Consider the following 25,404-nt stretch of genomic DNA (forward strand, 5'->3'; position numbering starts at 1 on the left):
CCTCTCTCTCTCTCTTTCTTTATCTGCTTTTACGTTAAGTTTATAAATATTTAGGTTATACGTGAAGATGAGGATGAATCATGCAGACATTAAATCGACAAAGGGTCAAACATTAAGAAACATCCATGACCTAGCCAAAGAATCATCGGTACCACATGTTAGGTCACTGAAGTGGAATGCAAGCCCTTTTCTACAGTGGAAGGCAAAGATATATCGCTTGCTGTGCGACCTTGAGATAGTGAGATGATAATTCCTCCACAGAAGCAACACTTTTGAAAATCCGAATACTTAAGCTTTGCTCACATGGCATTCATTAAATAAGCATCCGAAGAGACATAAAAGGCAGTTGAAGCACTGCAATGTTAATAACAGACAACAGAAACAAAATGATAGCTACGAAACAACTGAAACCACGTTTGTGCAACAGGCCTACAAGAATTGTATGGAAGGTGGTTTCCGCAGGAAGTGCATTGAACTCTTATTAGAAAGACGCATAGAGCCAGAGCTAGGGGGTGCTCATTCGTGAGCGCAGTTGTCTGTGGATGCATTATGTCACCGAGAGGAGGCTCGGTGCAGAGTAAGCAGATTGTTGATTAAGGATGTTGGATTTCTATTTAATGTACTGTGTCTTCAAAATATTTTTTTGTTGTTGTCAACTGAAATCATGCCTACTTGTCCTGTGGCCAAACTGTGAAAATTATATTCTCAAAAGGACAGGAGGTCTCAAAGGAACACGAGGTCTCAAAAGGACATAAGGTCTTAAAAGGACTGGAGGTTTCAAATTAACAGGATGTCTCAAAAGGACACAAGGTCCCAAAAGGACAGAAGGGCTTATAAGGACGGAAGATCTCAAATGGACAGGAGGTCTCAAGAGGACAGAAGGTATCAAGAGGATAAAAAGTTTCAAGAAGACACGAGGTCTCAAAATGACAGGAGATCTCAAAAGGACAGAAGGTATCAAAAGGACAGATGGTCTCAAAAGAACTGGTGGTATCAAAAGGACAAGAGCTCTCAAAAGGACAGAACGTCTCAAAAGAACAGCAGGTCTCAACTGGTCAGAAGGACTCATAAGGACACAGGGTCTCAATAGGACACGAGGCCTCAAGAGGACACGAGATCTCAATAGGACAGAAGGTCTCAAAAGGACACGAGGTTCCAAAGGACAGAAGGTCTTAAAAAAGACAATGTCTCAAAGGGGCATAAAATCTCAAAAGGACATGAGGTCTCAACAGGACAGGATGTCTCTAAACAGAGGTCTCAAAAGGACAAAAGGTCTCAAAAGGACAGAAGTACTCCAAAGGACAGAAGGTCTAAAAAAAACTGGTGGTCTCAAAAGAACTATTGGTCTCAAAAGGACAGAATGTCTCAAAAAGACAGGAGGTCTCAAGAGAAAGAGAATGTCTTAAAAGGACAGGAGGTCTCAAAAGGACAGGAGATCACAAAAGGACAGAACATCTCAAAAGAACAGATGTCAAAATGACAGAAGGTCTCAAAGGGAAATAAAGTCTCAAAAGGACATGAGGTCTCAAATGGACAAAAGGTCTCAAAAGGACAGGAGGTATCAAAAAATCTCAAGAAGACAGGAGGTTTCAAAACGACAGGAGATCTCTAAAGAATAGGAGATCTCAAGACAACAAAGGTCTCAAAAGGACACGAGGTCCCAAATTGACAGGAGGTCTCAAATGGAGAGAAGGTCTCAAAAGGACATGAGGTCCCAATGGACAGAAGGTCTTAAAAGGACAGAATGTCTCAAAAGGACTGGAGGTCTCAAAAGGACAGAATGTTTCAAAATGACAGGAGGTCTCAAACGGAGACAAGGTCTCAAAAGGACAGAGAGACTGTAATGGACAAGAGTTCTCAAAAGGACACAAAGTCTCAAATAGACAGAAGGTCTCAAAAGGACGGGAGATCTCAAAAGGACAGAAAGTATCAAAAGAACATGAGGTCTGAAAAGGACAGAAGGTCTCAAGAGGACAAAAGGACTCAAAAGAACAGAAAGTCTCAAAAGGACAGAAAGTCTCAAAAGGACAGAAAGTCTAAAAAAACAGAAGGTCTCAAAAGACAGTATGTTTCAAAAGAACAGAAAGTCTCAATAGAATAGAATGTCTCAAATACAGGATGTCTCTAAAGGACAGGAGGTATCTAAAATACAGGAGGTGTCCAAAGGACAGGAGGTCTCAAAAGACCTCAAAAGGACAGGAGGTCTGACAAGGACTGGAGGTCTCAAAAGGACAGGAAGTCTCAAAAGGACAGGAAGTCTCAAAAGGACAGAAGGTCTCAAAAGGACAGGAGGTCTCAAAATGACAGGACGTCTCTAAAGGACAGGGCATCTCAAAGTAAAAGAAGGTTTCAAAAGAAGAACAGGAGGTCCCAAAGGAGAGGAGGTCTCAAAAGAACAGGAGGTCTCAAGAGAACAAGAGGTCTCAAGAGGACATAAGGTATGAAAAGAACAGGAGATCTCAAAAGGACAGAAACACTCAAGGGAAACGAGGTCTCAAAAGAACATGAGGTATCGAAAGGAAAGAAAGTCTCAAAAGGTAAGGAGGTGTCAAGGACAGGTCTCAAAAAGACACAAGGTCTCAAAAAACAGGCCACAAAGGACAGGAGGTCTCAAAAGGACATCAGGTCACAAAAGGTAAGGAGGTCTCAAAAGAACAGAAGGTCTCAAAAGGAGAGAAGGTCTAAAAAAGGGACAAAAGGTCTCAAAAGAACAGCAGGTCTCAAGAGAGAGAACAGAATGTCTGAAAAGGACAGAACGTCTCAAGAGGAAACGAGATCCCAAACGACAAATTGTCTCAAAAGGACAAAATTTTTCAAAAGGGCAGAAAGTCTCAAAAGAACTGGAGGTCTGTAAAAGACAGAGGGTCTCAAAGAGACATAAAGTCTCAAAAAGACACGAGGTCTCAAAAGGACAGAAGGTCTCAAAAGGACAGGACATCTCTAAAGGACAGGATGTCTCAAAGTAAAGCAAGGTTTCAAAAGAAGAACAGGAGGTCCCAAAGGACAGAAGGTACCAAAGGAGAGGAGGTCTCAAATGGACACGAGGTCTCAAGAGGACAGAAGGTATCAAAAGTAAAGAAGGTGTCAAGAAGACACAAGGTCTCAAAACGATAGGAGAACTCTAAAAAGACTGGAGGTCTCAAAAGGACAGAAGGTCTCAAAAGGACAGGAGCTCTCAAAAGGACAGAAGCTCTGAAAAGGACAGGAGTTCTCAAAAGGACAGGACGTCTCAAAAGGACAGGAGTTCCCAAAGGGCAGGAGTTCTCAATTCAACAAGGTATCAAAAGGACTGATGGTCTCAAAGGGACACAAGGTCTCAAAGAAGAGAAGGTCTCAAAAGACAGGACATCTCAAAATGACAGAAGGTCTCAAAAGGACAGGATGTCACAAAAAGACAGAATGTCACAAATGGACAGAAGGTCTCAAAAGGTAAGGAGGTCTCAGAGAACAGAAGTTCTCAAAAAGACAGAAGGCCTCAAAGGGACAGAAGGTCTCAACATAAAGTCTCAAGAAGGACAGAAGGTCTCAAAAAGATGGAAGGTCTCAAAATAACATGGGGTCACAAATGGACAGGAATTCGCAAAAGAACAGAAAGTCTCAAAAGAACAGGAGGTCTCAAAAGAACATTAGGTCTCAAAAGAACAGGAGGTCTCAAGAAAACAGAAGGTATCAAAAGCAAAGAAGGTATATAAATACAGAGTCTCAAGATGGTCTCAAAAAGGCAGAAGGTGTCAAAAGGACAAGAGTTCTCAAAAAGACAGAAGGTCTCAAAGGAACAGGAGGTGACAAAAGAACAGTCTCAAGAGGACAGAAGGTCTCAAAAGGACAAAAGGTATAAAAAATACGGGAGGTCTCTAGAAGGTCTCAAAAAAGGCAGGATGTGTCAAGAGGATAAGAGTTCTCAAAGTAAAGGTGGTCTCAAATGGACAGGATGTCTCAAAAGGACAGGAAATATCAAAAGTACAAAAGGTATCAAAAGGACAGGAGGTCTCAAAGCGACAGAAGGTCTCAAAAGGACAAGAGGGTCAAAAAAGAACAGTAGGTATCAAAAGGACAGAAGGTCTCAAAGGGATAAAGTCTCAAAAGGACAAAAAGTCTTGAAACGACACGAGGTCTCAAAAGGACAGAACGTCTCAATGTAACACGAGGTTTCAAAGGACAGGAAGTCTCAAAAGAACACGAGGTCCCAAGGGACAGGTCTCACAAAGGAGAGAAGGTGTCAAATGGACATGAAGTCACAAAAGGACACGAGGTCTAAAGAGGACAGAAGGTATCAAAACTATAGGAGGTGTCAATAAGACACGAGGTCTCAAAACGACAGGAGGTCTCTGAAGGACAGTAGGTATCAAAAGGTCTGGAGATCTCTAAAAGACAGGATGACTCTAAAGGACAGGAGGTCTCAAAGGGACAAAAATCTCAGAAAGACACGAGGTCTCAAAAAAACAGGTCTCAAAAGGACAGGACATCACAAAAGAACAGGAGGTCTCAATAGGTCAGAAGGTGTCAAGGGGACAGGACATCTCAAAGAAGAGGAGGTTTAAAAAAAACAAGAGATCTCAAAAGGACAAGAGGTCTCAAAAGAACGGTTGGTCTCAAAAGGATAGTAGTTCTCAAAAGAGCAGATTGTCTCAAAAGAACAGGCAGTGTAAAAAGGACAGGCGGTGTCAAAAGCACAGGAGGTCTCAAATGGACACAGGGTCCCAATGGACAGGAGGTCTCAAAAGGACAGGAAGTCTCAAATGGACAGGTCACAAAAGGACGGGAGGTCAGAAAAGGAGAGGAGGTCCCAAAAGGTAAAGAGGTCTCAAAAGGACAGAAGGTCTCAAGAGAACAGAATATCTCTAGGTCAGAAGGTCTCTAAAAGACAGGAGGTCTCAAAAGAACAGAAGGTCACAATAGAACAGGAGATAACAAAAGGTAAGGAGGTCTCAAAAGGATGAAGTCTCAAGAGAACAGGAGGTCTCAACAGGAGGTCTCAAAAGGACAGAAAGTATCAAAAATACAGGAGGTCTCAAAAGGACAGAAGGTATCAAAAATACAGGAGGTCTCAAAAGGACAGAAGGTATCAAAAATACAGGAGGTCTCAAGAGGATAGAAGGTATAAAATATAAAGGTCTCAAGAATGACAGATTGTCTCAAAAAGACAGGATGTGTCAAAAGGACAGGAGGTCTCAAAGGGAAATTAAGTCTCAAAGAGACATAAAGTCTCAAAAGGACACGAGGTCTCAAAAGGACAAAAAAAGGTAAAGTGCTCCCCTGTGCATAGCACCATGCCATGAAGGCGTATAGGGGGTGTGGGGGTAACGCCACACACTTTCTTGATCCGGTCGTGAGTGGGGGTGATGTGATCAGCATCACGCCCCTGACCACCTTTACCCCCCAGGGTTACCCCAGGAACCCATGTTATTCGACACTGGGTGGGCGCCGGGGCCGCTTCCAACGTTAGAAAAGTTCCCGGATTTGAACTGGCTTGGGATCGAACCCGGGACCTTTAGCATGGTAGTCAGATGCGTTACCGACTGAGCCACCACAGCCAAGTGGTCTCCAAAGGACAGGAGGTCTTAAATGGACAGAGGTCTCAAAGGAACAGGAGGTTTCAAAGGAAGTTATGACTCAAAAGAATGGGAGGTCTCAAAAGCCAGGAGGTCTCAAAAGGACAGGAGTCACAAAAGGACAGGACATCTCAAGAGGACAGAAGGTCTCAAAAGGACAGAAAGTCTCAAGAGTACAGAAAGTCTCAAGAGGACAGAAAGTCTCAAAAGGACAGAAGGTCTCAAAAGGACATAAGGACTCACAAGAACAAGAATTCTCATAAGGACAGTGTCTCAAAAGTACAGGTCTCAAAAGGACATGAGGTCTCAAAAAAACACAAGGTCCCAAAAGGACACGAGGTCTTAAATGACAATCTCAGGACAGGATGTCTCAAAAGGACACAAAGTCAGAAAGAGGAGGAGGTCTCAAAAGGCTGGAGGGTTCAAAAGAATGGCAGGTCTGAAAAGGACAGAATGTCTCAAAAGGAGAGGAGGTCACACAAAGACTGGAGGTGATCAAAGGACAGAATGTCTCAAAAGAACAGAGGGTCTCAAATGGACAGGAGGTCTCAAAAAGGACAGAAGGTCTCATAAGGACAAGAGTTCTCAAAAGGACACGAGGTCTCAAGAGGACATTAGGTATCAAAAGAATATGTGATCTCAAAAGAACAGAAGGTATCAAAAGGACAGGTCTCAAAAGGACACGAGGTACCAAAGACAGAAGGTAAGGACAGGAGGTCTCAAGAGGACAGAAAGTGTGAGAAGAACAGGTCTCAAAAGGACAGAAAGTATCAAAGGACACCAGGTCTCAAAAGGACAGAGGGTCTCAAAAGGTAAGGAGGTCTGAAGAGAACAGAAGGTCTCAAACGGACAGAAGATCTCAAAAGAACAAGTGGTCTCAAAAGGACAGGAGGGCTCAAAAGGACAGGAGGGCTCAAAAGGAAAGAAGGTCTCAAAAGAACAGAATGTCTTAAATGGAGAGGAGGACTCAAAAGAACATGTTTCAAAAGAACAGGAGGTCTCACAAGGTCGTTTCATGAGAACAGGTCTGAAAAGTACAGGATGTCTCAAAAGGATACAAGTTCTCAAAAGGACAGGAGGTCTCAAAAGAACAGAATGTCTTAAAAGGAGAGGAGGACTCAAAAGAACAGGTGTCAAAAGGACAGGAGGTCTCACAAGGTCGTCTCGTGAGGACAGGTCTGAAAAGTACAGGATGTCTCATAAGGACAGAAGTTCTCAAAAGGACAGGAGGTCACAAAAGGACAGATTTCTATGACATATGTAGTCAAAATTTTTCGATTTCTTAATCACGTTGGCACTACCCATCATACTAGTTGCCAGCCGCCACTGGCAGCATTCATAGGGCAGACACTAGAAATGAAAGTCCAGAAATTGTTTGTGTAAGCTGGAAACACTGAAATCTTATACATTATTAATTTTTCCCCAAGAAGTATCAGCCAGCTTTAAACAAAACTTTGCACGGTTGTAGGAATGTACCACTGCTACGTACTGCAATTTTTTTATTCACTTCAATCTATTGTCATGGCCACAGGGGCATGCCAAATACCAATTTCTTTGTTCAATTTAGATTTTCCTCCTCTTTTTCTTTCCTTTATTGGGAGGTATATTGTATAAACTTCACCTCTGCTAAAAATCCTGTTATTCCGGAAGAAATGAAAAAAAAAATTTCATCCGTTTTGTTTTGTTTTTTTGTACTCCACAAGTTTGAAAAAGCACACTCCGTGAAATGTCCCTTCCGGAGAAGTTATTCACATGCATGAGAGACTGTCCAATAAAGGTTAAGATTATACCCCAATTTAACAGATCCATTAAGTATTCAGAAGAAGATAATTTGATGTGCTCTTTTTCCAATGCAGTTCTAAATTAATTTATAACATATTGTAGGAAGTGTTGAATCAGCAGCATGTTTGAAGCACACTACTGTTCTCTGAAATAATAGATGTTTATTTTTGCTGGACAGAAATGACAGCATGCAGTGGTTATTTTTCTGTAGTTAGTTTTTAAAATTGTTGTAAAACATTTTAGTTAAAATGTCCCTTTGAACACTGTAAAGGTGTGAAAATTATTAACTACAAGGTTCATTCAATGTTGACCAAGACTTTTATTTCTAGACAGGAAATGTACTCTTCACAACATGTTCATTGACTTTCAACTAGATGAAAAACGCTGTGGTGAAAGGTTTCCAATTTCGCACATTCCATGAATTTATAAACTATAAATCGCTAATATAATACACAATCAAACAGGAGTAAATAGAAATAAGAATAAGAATCTTGTGGAATTGTAACAATTTTGCGTGCTCGACATGAAATCACATAGGTTTGAAACACTGAACAGGGGTTTTCTCCACCTGGAGAAAATCGCCATCAAGTTTGAGTAGAAAGAGGTAAATTTCTGAGGAGTTTCTGCGAAATTTTATTTACAATACCCTGCGCAATATCGAACAGTTCTCAAAAAAATCATTTCTTTCATGACTTGTGGAGAAAACATGCTGAAACACAGGAAGGTCGATTTTATCATAAACGTCAACTTGTTTTTAAGGGGATGTTGTCAGTAATTTAATGTAGAACAGTTGGTCCGACGCTGGTATTCTTATTCTTCAACATGCTTGAAAGATCGCGGGTTCAAATCCCACCCTCTTTTTATATATATATAACAGTTGGGCTGAAAAGTTCGTAGGCTAACATAGTAAAAAATATTTTTTTGACAAAATTCGATTTTATTATTCAATATAGTTGCGTTCGAGGGCGATACAACGATTATAGCGGTCATACAATTTTTCCATGCCATTTTTATAGTACGATTTCTCTTTAGCCTCAAAATAGGCCTCAGTTTCAGAGATTACCTCTTCATCAGTGCTAAATTTCTTTCCAGCGAGCATTCTTTTAAGATCTGCAAACAGGAAAAAGTCACTGGGGCCAGATCTGGAGAATATGGTGGATGGGGAAGCAATTCGTAGTCTAATTCATATAATTTTGCCATCGTTTTCATTGATTTGTGACACGGTGCATTGTCTTGATGAAACAGCACTTTTTTCTTCTTCAAATGGGGCCGTTTTTTCGTGATTTCATCCTTTAAACGCTCCAACAACGCTATGTAATAATCGCTGTTGATGGTCTGGCCCTTTTTGAGGTAATCGATGAATATAATACCATGCGCATCCCAGAATACTGATGCCATAACCTTGCCAGCCGACTGTTGCGTCTTTCCACGCTTTGGATTCGGTTCATCACGTGCAGTCCACTCGGCTGACTGTCGATTGGACTCTGGAGTGTAGTTATGGAGCCATGTTTCATCCATTGTAATATATCGACGGAAAAATTCGTGTTTATTACGGTTGAATATCACTAAACATTGCTCCAAATCATCAAAACGTTGTTGCTTTTGATCGATTGTGAGCATGCGCGGCACCCATTTTGCACACAGCTTTCGCATGTTCAAATATTTATGCACAATATGTCCAACACGTTCCTTTGTTATTTTTAAAGTCTCAGCTATCTCGATCAACCTCACTTTACGATCATTTAAAATTATTTTGTGGACTTTTTTGGTGTTTTCGTCAGTAACAGCCTCTTTGGGGTGTCCACTGCGTGCATCTTCTTCGATGCTCATTTCGCCTCGTTTAAATTTAGCAAACCACTTCTCAACGGTTGATTTTCCTGGTGCAGAGTCCGAATAATGTTTATCAAGACAAGCCTTGGCTTCAACAGTATTTTTTTTCGCCAAAAAGCAATGCTTTATTAACACATGAAATTCTTTTTTATCCATTTTTTCACAATAACAAAAGCTGCTTCACTCACAATGCTATATCTCACGAACTAATTATCCGGCAGCTGTGAAATTTATACAGGTATCTTTTGAAGGTTAGTACTAAGTAAAAATCACATGGATTTAATTCAAGTAACGCCATCTATGAGTCAGCCTATGAACTTTTCAGCCCAACTCTTATATAGCTAAACAGACACAGTTGATATTTCAACACTGTAAAAATATCTGATGCAGATTTCGAGGGATGTCTCTTCTGCACATTATTTCCCTAAGAATGTTAATGCTTATTCAGTTGCTTGACAGGATTTAAGGTTAAAACCTTTTGTATTTTAGCTATTCTTCATAAGCTGAGTTAACGCACATAATGACTAATTTACATATCATATATATATGCATTCAGGATGCTGTAGGTAATGGTATTTAATCCTGGGTTCGAAATCTGGTCAATCATGGGTGTTCTTTGTAAGTGTTTTTTCATAAATTTCATTATACCATCTCCCATTCTCATCTTCGCGATTAACCAAAATTGTCACAAAGGCGAAGTAAATTAAACGAAATCATCAATCATGTAATGGAATTTAAGATAAATATTGTGTATGCTCTTCACTGCACATCTAAAACATTAATTATTTCGAAATACTAACACACAAATACACACAATTATAGTAGGAAATAATCCACTACATTGATGTAGTGAATTTTTGTAACGAACGAGAGAGCTTAATGTGTTCAATTCGCAAAGATTGGAATGCAATACAAGAGAATGATCATTAATTCGCCACTACTTTATATCCAAAATACTTGTCATATTTCAACAAAATATTTGTGTTATTTCAACAGAAAGTATGTCTAACGAACTTTCCACCAAATTCGCAATATTCAAAACAACCACCCTCAGATTTTCCTATACGTTAATTGATTCTGCCATTCCACATGGCACGTGATTGCATAATATCATTGAAATGTTGTTTCCGGAAATGCTAAACGCTTCATCATTACATCCATCTCGTGAAATACACAGAGATATCATCCAAGAAGAGTATATATATTTTACGTCCAATGCCATACTCCTTTTGAAAATAAAATTCTGCAGCATGAGCACCACACTTACCAGGAACAAGCACGTTATCAGTCATCACTTCAATCCCTGAAGATAAAAGAGCTCTCAAAACCTCAGAAGCCTATCCGGAAATAACCTGGTTGATATCCCGGTAAATTCTCTTCATCAAAGTCTAAGCAAAATTTGAACTAAAGTACACTGCACAATACCGGTCATTTCTGTAGAGAGCAACTTATCCACAATCTGTGGCAAATAAATGTTTGGAACACTGGCAGGTGGTTGTTGCCGCAACCGTGTTAGGAAACTTTTCGTCCATTTCCTTGTAGAATAATAGGTAAGAGGCGTAAATGTTTTTTTTTAATCTAAAATGAAAGATCACAGGTTCAAATCCATTTCTTTTCTGTAGAAGTGAACACAGAAGTACGATATTTACTGAACACAAGAATTTTGAAATAATTTAACCTTGATTATAACATAATATATATTATATTTCTGTGAAAAACTGTTTATCGTTCAATTTCTAACATGAACATTGAAACATGAATGTTTTGGTGATGTTGCATTGAGAGCCGAAGGAAGGAATTTTGTTGGGTGGAATAGATTTTTATGTGAATAAATATGATGTTTCAATCATTGTCTTGGGGAAAAGATCGTTTAATTATTGCTTTTCTTGTTTGTTGTGGACGAAAAAATTGTGACAAGAAATTTACATTAGGTATTACATAAAAAAAAGTGGAAGCTGACCCGGTATTGAACCAACACATCAAAGAGAAAAGATGAACGTAAGAGGTATGATCGTCTGACACGTTACCACTATACTTCAGATGTTCTGAGCGTGTGTGCGTGTTTAGTAAAACCAAATACTTTTACACATGGACGTAAAGGGAACTGCTCGTTGTAGCACATTTGTCATAATTATTCTTTATTTGTTCATTAAATTAAACTAATGTAATTGTACATAATGGTTAATTTATTTTATTATTCTTGACATATTTTTCTGGTATGAATTCGTACGAAACTTTTCATGGTTGAATGTTGTCTTTGAACCAACTTCAACATAACGTGATCAACTATACCAATAGAGGACCTTATTTCCCTTGAACTATGCTCTAAACAGAGGCATGCAACATTTCTTTCTTCAATCTCGAGAAGAATGGAGCTCTACGACAAATCCACACGAGAAAAAGTGATAGGTTTAATCGCTGCCACTGAGCATGAATCACATAAATATTTAAAGTAATATCATATAATCTTATATTACATTATTACAACACTTAGTACTTGGTAAATAAAATGGAAAAAATAATCAGGAAAGGGTGGGATTTGAACCTACGATGTTTCGATCATGACGAAAACAGTAAAAAAAAAGTGTCGTCATCTAACTAACTACTCCAGGAGATTACTAACGGAAGACTCAGTAAAGCACGTTGATCTCAGTTGAAGCAACCTTATGCCGGAGTTTCGAACCATTTTTCGCCAAGAACCAAGGAAAAGACACACTTTGCAGAATCGTTTGGTGTTGTGCAAGGTATCTTTACTACAGATTTCGTATAAATCATCAGAAATTTGCCTCTTTGCATTCAAATGTGATGGCAATTCTTTCCAGGTGGATGAGAACCTGTTCAGTGTTTCAAAATGCACATAAATTTTCCTATTTTCAAATTCAGAGCAAATAATTGTGAAATATTTTCACCATTTGTATTTCTACTGAAGTTTTGTTTGTCAACTCATGTATTTTATTACTGCCTTTGGGTATCTTAACTTAATGGAATATGAAAGTATGAAAAAAAAATCACAAGAGCGTTTCTATTTAGGAAGAAGAAATGTTGCAAAGTTAGCTAGTTTTAGTTGGCTCCGAAGGGCTATGCTATCAAATTTACGAATTCCGGACTTTGAAATTTTTCAGGGCGGTCAAATAAGATGTTGCGAAGTGTACATACATAGAAGCACCAAACTATGTCGGTTATTCAAAGTTTTCCCCCCGAACATCTAGACACTGTTGCTATCGTTGTGGAAATTCCTTGATGCGTTTGGCATCTGTCTGGAAGTGCATCCTGCCCAAATGCTCCTTTTAAGAGCCCCAAACAAGTGGAAATCACTGGGGGCTAAATCTGGACTGTATGGTAAAACCTCCCAGTGCAAGTTGGCCAGTGTTGTTTAAGTTTGGACACCCATCTTGCACAAACCTTACGGAACATTAAATGCTTGTGAATGATTGTCTATACACTGCCAACACTGATATTGACTGTATGCACTATATCATGTACTGTTACTCGCCGGTCTTCAAGGATAACTTGCTCAACATGCACGATATTCACCGGAGTGACTACAGTTGGGCAAAAGTGTCCGTGGGTTCATTTGCTACCAACTCCCGCCCTTCACTGAACTGTTGACACCATTCGTACACTCTTGCCAGTGACAGTGTTTGTTCACCATACTGTGCCTGCAGTCTATGCCAAATTTCAGCAGGTTTCAACTTCGCCTTCACGAGAAATTTCATTATACACCGCTGTTCCACAGCAACAGATACACTGCCACCATCTTTGTTTACACTACAAATGCATCGCAAAGGATCATGGTTACTCGCAAGGAATCATGGTCTGTCCTGCCGAAGTAATACAGCACTACATTGATTCATTAATAGTTTACACACGAAAGTCTTGGTTAACCTTGAATGACCCTTGTAGTACATGCAGGTATTGTAAAAATATTTCATATGCCACGATTTTCACAGGTTCGAACAATTCTACAGAATTTCCCATTCTTTCATTGATGTTTCTTATCTAAGAACATTAATTAATTCAAAGTTAATTTCCTTATCTTTCCTGGAGTTACTGTAAGGAAACCTCATAATATGGCAAGAATATCAGGACATTAAATAAGAATGCTTTAGCATTTTTAGGAATTTTATTGCTGAATAACAATTGGGTTATAAGAATAAATTTCAGTACATATTGAAAAACAAAGTTAATTAAAAAATTCATTATTTCTTTTATGTACATTAAAAGTAAATATCCAATAAGATTTTGATGTTTATTTTTTAAAAAAATTAAATAATATTTACAAAGGAATGTGGACCCCAATGTGCATTATTATTTTTTTTACAGGAATAACTATTATTCCATTATTAACTACTATACAGGTTTGTTGATGTATTCAACAAATTTAATTTACAGCACTTTCAAAATTGACAGTTAGATAGTTTGTTCACACATAGAAAAATAGAAGACAAAATAAACAGGCATATTTATTTAGCAAGAATTACAAGTTTGCTAAACATCATGAACTACATTTGCTAACAAATTGCCAACCTATAGAAAGAGTTATTACTAATACATATTTTTAATCATCATCATGACACATTCTAAAGCAATATTATATACTGCTCTACAACATTTGATTGTAGTTCTGTTTGACTTGGGAGTTTATATGTATTGCAAATAAGAGCCTTCTAAGTAATAACATTTACAAAAATATCTAAAGTAAACATATATTCAATTTATATCTTCACTCACAAGAAAATAGCCCATGTCATATTTTTATCAATCTCGCAGCAAACATTAATATTACCAAATTTCTGCATTTAAAGAATGTGCAAAAATTTACATCTGTAGTATCTAAATCAGCACTTTCAGAAAATTCAATTAAAAATAAATATTCAAAAGATTTCATTTCAAAAATAAAAAAAATGAAAAAACTCTTCTATCACATAAGATAAATTAAGAGAATGTGAAATGCAAAGTAGAAATCTTTGTATCAGAATGGTGAAGGTTGAATAAAATATTTAATCAAAAATGGAATTAGATAGAGAAAATAGGCATTAAAAAAACAACTGAAATCTGGAACACAACACAGATAATTATACTTAGTTTGAACATTGAACATCCATGTGTCGTTAAAGTAAATAACCACTGCAAGCTAAGCTATGATGCCAGAGGTTCTTGGTTCAAATTCCAAGCAGGACATGGGTGTTCTTTGCGAGTGTCCCTTCATCATATCATCACCCATTCTCGTGATTAGCCAAAAATATCAGAAAAGCAATGATAAATATGAAAAAGTTGAAATTAAAAGCAGATAACTAAAATACATCATGCTAAAACTTTGGAGTAAAATTTGACGGCACAGGGAGCGGGTCTTTACTGCATGCAATCCCTTTCTTAAACTTAAAAGACTACATAACTGGCAATGAAAAATCAGAAAACATGAATGGAATGCTCCCTTGAGAAGCAGAGAGAATATTTAATCAAACCCTAGCTCCAATTGGTGTATTGCTTAATTATTCTCAATTGTATACACAACTGACGAATTTCCCATTATCCATTTTGAAAACAAGGAAGTTCAGTATTGCATGTTGATTAAAAAAAACCTTAATTGATTTGAAAAAAATCCTACTTCATAGTAAAACAAACTTTGAATCACCATCAGGGACACGATATTTTTAAAGGAATGGATATACAAAGGCTGTTGCAGAGAAGGTGAGACAGATTTTTTCCTGGCTTGGCAACACTGCCTATGATTTCGGCACTAGTCGCGTCATGTAGGATGACTCATTCTGTTTCCGTAGCAAGTTGTCACATGTTGCGAAACCGAGTTAGTGAGCAGCTGTGTTGATTTACGTGGAACGTGTTTCGTTTACCCCTCCAGGTTTTTGTGTATAACATTGCTTTTCGTGATGAGTATTCAAGATGAACAGCGACATGCCATAAAATTTTGTTGGCATTTAGGGAAAAGTGCTGCGGAAACATATGCAATGTTTTAACAGGCATATGCCGATCAAGTCAGACTGAGTAGAGCCACAGTATTACCAAGGAGTCATTGAGACTCTGCACCAGCACATAGGAAAAAAGAGGCCACATTTGAAGAACTCCATCATATTACACCACGATAACGCATACCCCGCATACCGCACGGGCTTTTCAGGATTATGCGATGAAGAGAAAAATATAAATTTTCCTGCATCCAGCATACAGCCCGGACCTTGCACCCTGTGACTTGTGGCTATTTCCACTTTTAAAGGCCGCTTTACGTGGTCATCATTTCATGACGAACAAAGAAGTGATCACTGCTGGTAAACATTTTCTTTAGTTCACAACCTGACGACGAATTTTCAAAGACATTCACAAAGTGGCAGGAGCATATGGACGCTTGCTTAGCTGTCAATGGTGCCTACTTTGAAAAAGATGTACGTCTGCTCAATATGGCTGATTCTGAATAAAAATTTTGTGGTTTGTAATTGTTTTGTTTCATTTTTATGATTCTTGGAGGGGTCCATGTACATGCTTGTCTTTTAACTGCTACACAGTAACGACTTTTTGACCTATTGCGCTCATTTTGGTCTCAATCGGCAGCTAATGAATCAAATTTGCACCCTAATACATTTGCTAGCCAATGGAGATCGCTGTTTTCCTATACAGGAATTAGTCTCACCTTCTCTGCGACAGCCTTTGTATATATACGATTTGTATACAAGGGAAAGTCACTAAATAACTATGGGAAAGTTGATAATTGTAGTTTGTAGTATCGAAAGTTCTCAGTTTATATCAGTAAAACCCAGTTTCATACTATATTAAGTACAAGTAGCAGATGCTGGATATTTGCTACACATGTACAACTCAGTATGACATTACATATACATAGAGGCACATATTTTTGGTAAATAAAAAAGAAAAATTTCGGTACAAAAACAGTCAATTTTGGGTTTAAAAGCGGTACATAAAATGAAATTTCGCTGTTATAGCGGTGAAAAAGCACCATATAAAATGACATTTTGGTTTTAAAAAATTTGAATATAATCCCAAATTTGATTTAAAAACTGCACTATTACACAAAATAAACATATCCCTTCTAATAGCACATTAAATCATTACCAGAATATTAAATTTATTCCTGTATAAAGGGGTACATTTTTGCTTCTCAAATATTTACAGCAGAATTAATCAATTTTCCGTGAATTGTGTAACTCACAGGATACTTCAGACTTCAGAAAATGTAATGTCTGTATATAACGGTAAATTTCGTGTTTAAGAGTCTATTTTGCATTTTGAAGTTCATTTCGCATCATTTTGTGACAAAACAGGGTAGGGAAATGCACCTCACACCTTTCAGAAACATGAAAAATTAACATTAGAATGTGTTATTTCAAATTTCGTGTTATCGTCAAAAACAAAATATGTATGCCTCTACATATACAAGGGCCGGAAATGTTGTAACCAAAGAGAATGTTTCGTGGGGAGGGGGTAAAAGAATTTACTGCAAAGGATATTTCTTAAAAAAAATATTCCTGTTTCATGTGGGGAAGTGTTTAGCATGCAGAGATGCACTTCTGGTTCTATAAATTTCCTCAAGAATTTTCAACAGTTCCTGATGAAGACTGGCCTGTTGAGATTGTGATGCAGATGATTCCAGATGATAAACAGTTTACAGCAGTCAGTGTAGCAACTGAAATAGTATGTTCTCATGGTTTAGCCTACAACAGAATGTATTTACAAAAATGTGATCAGTTCTCATGGTGGGTGCAGTGAAGGCACCACTGGTGGGGTTAGGCAGTCAAGAGTGTGCCTCATCCGAAGCAAGCATTTTTTGTATGCTACTACCTTCCCACTCATTTTCCTTTCTGGCACCATTGCTGCATGGATGATGAAGAGATTGAGTGTGATGGACACAGCTCAACAGAAGTGAGTCTTGAAGCTTGTCTGGCGATGAATGATGAATAAATTCTCTCAGGTCAGTTCTGGAATGGTTTCCAAGCTTTCAAGAGATAACGTCACTCTCATCTGCCCTGAAGATAGCCTGAGAGAATTGTGGATATCTGGGCACTGGTAAAGTGATCAACATTGGTGGGGATTACGCTGAGAAATAAGGATAGAAATCTGATAATAAACAGGTTTCAAGTTTGTATCTGCTTTAGTAATTTTTACATAGCTATTTACGACAATTACTGACATGTCCTTGGTATTTTAAAATAAATATATCAAGTTCGAAGAGCCTCTATCAATAAAGTAATATATGCTATGTAGCTTATTTTCAAAGTAGTGGCCACATGTTAGATATCAGTAAAATTCAGTGACTGTGGCAAAGGTGTGGATCCCCCCCTGCACCCCTCACTCCAAGAAAACTACAAATAAATGCCATTTTAGCTTAAATATGCATTTTATGTGAGTACTCCAAGAAAATATTCTCCCTCTGCCTCATCACTCTTTCTTTCCTGGCTCTGTCACTGATTAAACCCAACCTTGCAACTCAGTATGCAACTTGAGTATAATATTGGTGTTAACTTCAACTAATATTTGAAAAAAAAATATGCACTATCTAGATTTGCATTTTGAAGAGAAAAAAAGGTTGAAATTATTATTTAATATTACAATTTATGCAACAGAAAGTTTAAATGTTTTTATTGATTAATGCATCTATTTTAAACTGAAAAATTATTCTTGCATGTAAAATTCTACTTCATGAATGTAATTGGAAATATTGAAATATTGCTAAAAACCCCAAATCTTACAAAAATATTTGATCGGTTAATCAAGTAATGTAATTTCAGATCATGTAGATTAGTTCATTTTTCATGATTAAAAATAACACTTGCTTACTTCAGTTAAGAATGATTGTTATATATTTCAGACACTCTCATACATTTCTAATGCACACTGTGTGATTAATCTTTCCATCACCAACTGTAGTTTCATCACATGTGATAGCTTGTGTAACAAGATAGAAAAAGAGTTCAATTTATATTTAGCAGGATAGAAGTATAAATATACAACACACACTTGCTATGTACAGAGTGACACATCACTTGCATTGAAAATCCACTTTTAAAGCTGTCGCTACTAGCAACATTATAAAATCTTCATATGGAGGTAACTAGATTATCAACATATTAACATGAGGTTTCTACTACAAGGCTGGGTCTGCTTCCACTTTTACTCTCATTCGAGGGTCTGCGTTCTAAGCTCTGTCCATCTGGTTTATTGTTATCACTTTTATTATCATCTGAATCTATGTATGTGCAGAATATAGAAGGACCCTGTCCATTAATATTAGTCTCATTGTGGCTGGCACTGTCGCTGCCATCATTTATTTCAATGGCACTACTTCTGCGTAACCGAGGTGGGAATCTAAATTCTGGTACATCATGTTGTACTGTTAAAAACATTTTTCCTGAACTTTGCGGAGCACACTGTGTTGGTGGACAAAGATCTTCCAGTGAATCTCTTATGTTCTCTGAGCTCGGGTGGAATCTTCGATGTATCATCCCTTCAAGAAGCTGGTAATCGCTCTCTTCTGCCTCTCTAAGGTGTTCCTTTTCCATGTGAATAGCAATTTCTGGATTGTAAATATTAGGAGGTCTCTCATTAGCTTCATCAGGACGGGGAGGTGAAAGAAGGCGAGGTGTTCTAGGTGGGCTCAGTAAACTGCAAACTGTCTCTAGTTCATCTGTGATGCTTGTGTATTCAGAGTGCATTGCCATTAGCATATTGCGAGCTGGTGGTATAACTTGTATCTTAGGTTCGGCCCACGTCACGTGTGGTGATTCAGCTAGCGAGACACTCCTTCCTACTCGCTGTCTTTTGGTGTGTATATCAGTGTCAGGTTCTGAATGTGTTAGGCTTAGCTGGTGACGTGGTCCTTCGTCAGATAATTGACGCTCTTTGTGGCTCTCGCTGCTACTCCTCCTCGGCAAAGTGTCTCCAGATAATTTTCTCTCAAATGTTTTTAGATCTGACGGCATTTCACTTGGTTCTTCAATTTCCATACTGGAATCGTGCCTCGGCTCATGCTCTTCCCTTGAAAACTCCTGGTCTACTTCAGTTTGATCATGCAAGGAAGATTTTGACAAAGCGAGCTTCTTGTCATCCAGAGACAACTGTTTGTGGCTTCTCTTGCTGTTTGTTCTGGAAAGCTGTTTCTCCTGGTCCTCGTGTGTGCTGCTTCCGTACGATGCTTTTCTTACATTTTCCACAGGTGCTTGTTCCGTTGGTCTCATTTCATCAATTGGTTTAAAAGCTGCTGCAGCAAGGAGCAAGGAATCCAAAAACGAATCTGGTCTCACCTCTGTAAGGGATCTAGTTGGCCTCCTTTTTGCAAGGTAACTAGATGTAGGACGTAGAAGCTTATCGTCTCCAGAATCAGTCAATTTTGTTGGCACTTCCAAGGTTTCTACATCAGGAAATGGATTGTCGTCTGTCGTAATACGTGTAGCCATAAAACGATGTATAACAGCAAGGTGACTTATGGTCTGCTCTGCCCGCTCTTCCAATTTCCTAAGACGAAATTCCAGAGTTTGCATAGAAATGCTTTGAGTATTTTCTTTTTGATTAATATCCTCAATTTTCTGAGACATATTTTCGACTCGGTCAGTTGTTACTTTGATTTTCTCTTCCGTTGATTGCTGAAGCTCCCTTTCCTTTTCTTGGAAGTAACCCTCGACACATTCTTCTTCATAATCATATAAGCGTTCTAAGTCAATGTCTTCGAGAAATAACTTTAGACCACCATTGTCATATGTTTCCTCCAAGCCCTTCACTTTAGCTGTACAGTACTTGTACAGCAAATAAATGTGGCAACATATAATCAACGGAGGTGGTAAAACTGGCTTCTGCTCGTATTCCATCACAACAGTAAATCTCTGAAACATCCACACTTGATGAGACACGGCGTTCACTTCAATAAAAATATTATTAAAGACTGCAATTAAAAGATTAATGAGTAAAATATTGGCAACAAGGAGATAAATTGACATGACAGCTGGTGTAATCCAAGCACCCGTTTGACAGTCATCCTCTCCTGGTTTAGTACCACATGCAGGATCAATTTCACTTGCAAACACTTCTCCGTACAGCATGAAGTAAGGTTGGAAGAAAATTTCTTTGGCCAAATTCCAACTGGGCTCACTGTTTGGATATCGTATTGACTGTCGACATATACCAAAACTCATGAGCACAACAAGTAACAACACGACAAAATATATCATGTTTTTCACCATTTTGCCCATCATTGTCACCAATGGACCCAAATACTTATTCACACCAAGAATGTTTAGAATACGAAGGTACCAATACACGACGTCAACACAATAGATAACACGGCCTACACTTTTGGATGATGGCTCTAATCGAAGACTAAATCCCACTAAGAAAAATATTATTGCCATTGCATCACAGGGATTCCACATGTTCGAGGCCCAGACAGAAAACTTCTGACTAAAATGAAAGTAGAAAGAAAAGTTTTAATGCATGTACAATATCACATAAAATACATTATCTAGAAATATGGTTGTTTAGCACATAATATTCAAAATTCTGCATTTAGTTTATCTGAATTTTCCACTTTAACATTTTCTACAAATTTAAATTACGAATTAATAGAATTCTTAGCTCACATTTCCCTACCATTCCTTGAAATAAAGGCAATATGTATGTAGCAAGTGTGGTGTGAAAGTCATTAAAATATATCCCCGCTGTACATTTCATCATTGTTTGGAAAGTTACTTTTTAAAAAGGTATCTACTTGTTTTTCAAAAGTAACTGTAAGTTAATTTTACAGTTACTTTCTGCTGGAAATTTTCTTGCAAACAAATTACACACATCAATCATTAGTAAAATAATTTGTGAAGGCTTACATGTGTTTTACTTATGTTACTGATACATAGGTCTTCATATATATTATCAATGTATTTAAGAAATTTCCAATTGGGGGGGGGGGATTCTAGAAACTGCACAGAAATAGCATGATTTTTACCATCTAACATACCGGTTTCTCTCACTCACTGCTCACATGTTTGTGTCTTTGTGCCTGCTAGAGGGATCCAGGGGGTACTTCGACAATTTACAGGGGTTGAACATTTCCGTTTTACGAGTCACTTAACTTCAAATGAAGCTTTGTTTTAAAATATGGTCATTTTTTTTAATAGTTGAAAATAAGTTGCTGATTTAAGTTTGTATGCTGACTAAAAAAAGTTCAAGGCTAATTTACAATCAGAACAGTTGCAATGACTGGGAGGCCGGTTACTGTGTACATAATTTCATAATTCATACCTGTTCTGAGGTATGCATATTGCTTTGGGTATTTCAGGACTATCTAACGAAAGATTAAACATGTGATAAACCTGTCACCCTGGCACCTGGAGCCTACCGACTGGCCACTGACAGGACACAAATTTAGTTTTGTAAAACTTTCTCTCTTCCTCTTCATCTATTGCTTGCAAGAATTAATGTAACAGAGGATGGCTTTTGTATCACAGCAGATACTGAGTTCCAGTCCTAAATCGCCAAAAATTTACAACACTTACGTAGCAATTTAAATGTCGTAAAGTAACTGTAAAAGTAACTGTTTCTGTTGAAACATTGCTTCTATCAGAAAAAAGTAACTCTGTTACAGTTACAGTTACTTACTTTTAGAAGTAATTAGTTACAGTTACAATTCCTCAAAAAGTAACTGTTACTTGTAACTAGTTACTTCCAAACACTGCATTTCATACATGTAAATCAGTTAATTATTATTTTTTAACTAGTGAAAGTAACACACAACATATACGAAAATATATTTCCACCATGTGCCAGATCTCATGTTCTAAGTGTATTCACAATACACCATTTTTGTTGATTTCAAACTTAACTAAATCTTTGCTTGAAAAATTGTTAAACTTTCCATGAATATCTCACATTTTACAATGTATTTCCTTTTATCCTGTCATATCTAACTGCACACCACTATAAAAGTAAAAGAATGAATGTAACAAAAGTACTCCAAGTAGGAAATAATTCTACACAATTCCAATTCTGGCTCATGTGCAGAAATATAAATATAAATGAAAATTACAAAGAAAAACAAGTTTGACATTTGAATTTTTTATCTTTTGACTTCAAAATTAAATATTTTCCAAATTTTTTTTTTTTCCTTTTTGGATTGCTACCTTGATGTTAAAATCTTGTTTAATCCCTTGAAAATTTAAAAATTTGTCACGAAAGAGAACAATATGCAAATTCCAATAATCTTGAATTACTGATCACTGTGAAAAACTCACGTTTTTATGGTTTATATGTACAACATGAATAGGAAATAATTAATGATTGATAATTCAAGTTAAACTTTCAAAGAAAATTGGCCTAACTAAGTACCAGAGATAGCAGAACAACTCAGGACTGTAACACAGTCAACATTTTCAGAAATACTACTACTACCACAAACAATAATTTTCCAATGCAGTAACACTAATATCAGTCTCATGATAAACTAATCCACAAAGGTGGTGATATTTTTTTTTTATGTAATAGCAATTCAAAGGCATGCTCATTCACGTTCTTCTGCAGCCAGGAATAATTTTATACCTTCCGTTACTACTGCTATGATGATGATAACAATAATAACAACAATTTAAAACAAGTTTGTGAAACAAAAACCTGAAATAAAAAAAAGGAAATGAAAGAGTTCCAGTCAGATATACATTATTGGCCTACAATTTAAAATGTTGCATTACAACAACAGTAGTAAAAAATATTCAATATTAGTGGTATATTTATATAAAAAAGGGCAGTCTTTTGTGGGTTGGGAACACATTTATAAATTTAATACATTGACTGCCATGTGAGTTATATTTAACTCATGCTAGTTTTTATTTAGTGATGCTGTTATTGTTACATTTAATAATAATAATAATAATAATAATAATAATAATAATAATAATAATAATAATAATAATATCGTCTTTATTGAGAGGGCGTGTTTCGGCCTCGCGGGCCGTTCTTACAACAAACCCTTAAAAAAAAATAACACATATTACAATTGACACTTTAACACTTCTTGAAAAATCATTGTTGCAGTAGAAAGAATAAAAGTAAAAAATAAAAATAAAACATTCATACCTATAATGTAAAACAATTAATGTACTGAAGGTACAGACTTAAATCTAAAACCACAATTAGAATAGAATTATTACAACTAATACTAAAACCAATACCTCATTCCTATTCATTACAGAAAAGACAAATCCAGACACTATTGTTTGGACAGTAGATGCTTCTTTAGATTAATTTGTGTGTTCCAGGGTGAAGCTCCCCTGAGGTCAGTGGTGGGGGGAGGTTATTCCATTCTTTTATTGTGGTGACTATGAAAGAGTTTCCATAGAATGTTGTTCTGTGTACAGGAATCGTGAATTGTGTTTTTTGACGAAGATTAATTTGTTTTCCTCTCTTCCTGTACGGAGCAATTTTATCATATAAATATCTTGGTTCCTTATTGTACAGGATCCTGTACAATAACGACAATGCCAAAAATGTTCTCCTATTCTTAACATTTAACCAATTAAGTTCCTGTAAGTACGGGGAAATATATTCTCCTCTTTTGACATTCAGTCAAAATAAAAACAAGCGTGGATCAAACGAATCGATGTATATTAACTTTTTCTTTTATATTTATTTTTGCCTTTAAATATTACTTAAATTTAACAAGTAAACAAAATAACATTTTCACTCATGAACTATTTTCAAGTTTTTCTCATTGTGCACTTGGCCTTGAATTATTGCTGGCCAGCTCCTCGAATGATGTCGATACAATAGTATGCAGCAGAATCATGTTACAAATAACAAGAGAGTCAATGTTCAGAAACATACAATAACAATACTCAGAAAAAAACAATAAGGATGCTTGAGAAAAACAATAAATATAACTCATATGTCATGCAGCATAATAAATTATTCTAGTGCCACATGACTCACGCACATAAAATAAAATTAAATAATGAAAAATAACAAATTTCTCATCTAATCATCAAGAATTAAATTGCTTTCAACATTTTTATTATATTCTCGCAATAAAACATGGTGCCTCCACGGAAAAATATTGTTTTTCTATTGTGGCAGTCAATGTGTTAAATTGAAGAAATTACATGTAGAAATGTGAAACTTCTCCCTTAATTCAAACTAAGATTAAGTAAGATTAAAAAAAGAAAAACATTTACTTTATTGTCACAGGCTCCGATGATGCAATTTCCCGTATCTTCTCACAGCCCAATGTACATATATAGGAAACGATGAAGAGCTCTTGCCAAGTCGGTAGCTGGGCCATCTTTACCAATACAACATAACTGTAGAAACACAGGAAGACCATGTAGGCTATCTGCAATCAGTGAAAAATGTTTTAGTAATCAATCATCATTTCAAACGTTACAGGTTAGAATTGATTAATGTACAAACACATGATGTAAAGCAATCATACATGGAAGAGATGAATCTACATAATTTAATTTAATCTCCATAACTTTATATTCTACAACAAGTATATATTCAGATGTAGTGAAACTGAAAGTAAGTGCAGTTTGTAGTAAATTACAGTCATGGGTGTAGCCAGAAATGTTTGGAGGGATGGGTTCAAGCAATGGATGAAACTTGAATAGTACATAATAATAATAATAATAATAATAATAATAATAATAATAATAAATAATAATACACAATAATATTTATTATTACTATTATTATTATTACATCCTTGGGGAGACTTTTCGAAGTCGATCCATCAAATTTGTAAATATCCAGCACAACTGTTATTTGATATTTCCTTTTTACATTTCAAACAGTGTACTGAAATGCATAGTTATTCTATTTCGTTATTAAGTTTTAAACACATCATTGAAAAGTAAAATTTAAAAGCTAGGAGGACATTTTAGCCACAGAGTTTGTTGTGCCCTCTCACAAAGTCTAATTCTTAACATTTTGATAAGTGTGAAGCCATTTACTTTTTGGTTAAAATAGCAGAAGATGTAAAAATATACTGGTTTCTTTATTTTTTCGATTTAATGCAATGCAGCTAACTGAACTTACTCTAATAAGAACTAACTGAACTTTATATCGGTTAGTAACAGTAAAAGTAACAAAGTACAGTTCCAAATCAAGAAAACCTACAACACAAAGGTTTTTCAAATTTGTTTATTCAAGTGTTGGCAGAAAAGTCTTAATGCAACGCAGCTAATATCATATAACACATAGTAAATAGTTCTCCTAATTAATTTAAGAGTATAAATATTTT

The 25,404-nt window shown here is 36.7% G+C and overlaps 1 protein-coding gene across 3 annotated transcripts in view; it reads right to left on the bottom strand.

The window, feature by feature from the left end:
- Positions 1-16,649: 16,649 nt before the first annotated feature.
- Positions 16,650-25,404, bottom strand: part of Trpm (transient receptor potential cation channel, subfamily M) — a 587,782-nt gene continuing 579,027 nt past the window's right edge. For all 3 annotated transcript variants that reach the window (XM_083130635.1, XM_083130634.1, XM_083130636.1), the window contains 2 exons: positions 24,338-24,495; positions 16,650-20,582 (listed from right to left, as the gene is read on the bottom strand). In XM_083130635.1, the coding sequence (XP_082986761.1) occupies positions 18,260-20,582; positions 24,338-24,495 (2,481 nt within the window). In that variant the 3' untranslated portion in view covers positions 16,650-18,259. The remainder of the gene's footprint in view (positions 20,583-24,337; positions 24,496-25,404) is intronic.

This window comes from Lepisma saccharinum, chromosome 11, assembly GCF_977018435.1.
Source record: "Lepisma saccharinum chromosome 11, izLepSacc3.1, whole genome shotgun sequence".
NCBI lineage: Eukaryota > Metazoa > Arthropoda > Insecta > Zygentoma > Lepismatidae > Lepisma > Lepisma saccharinum.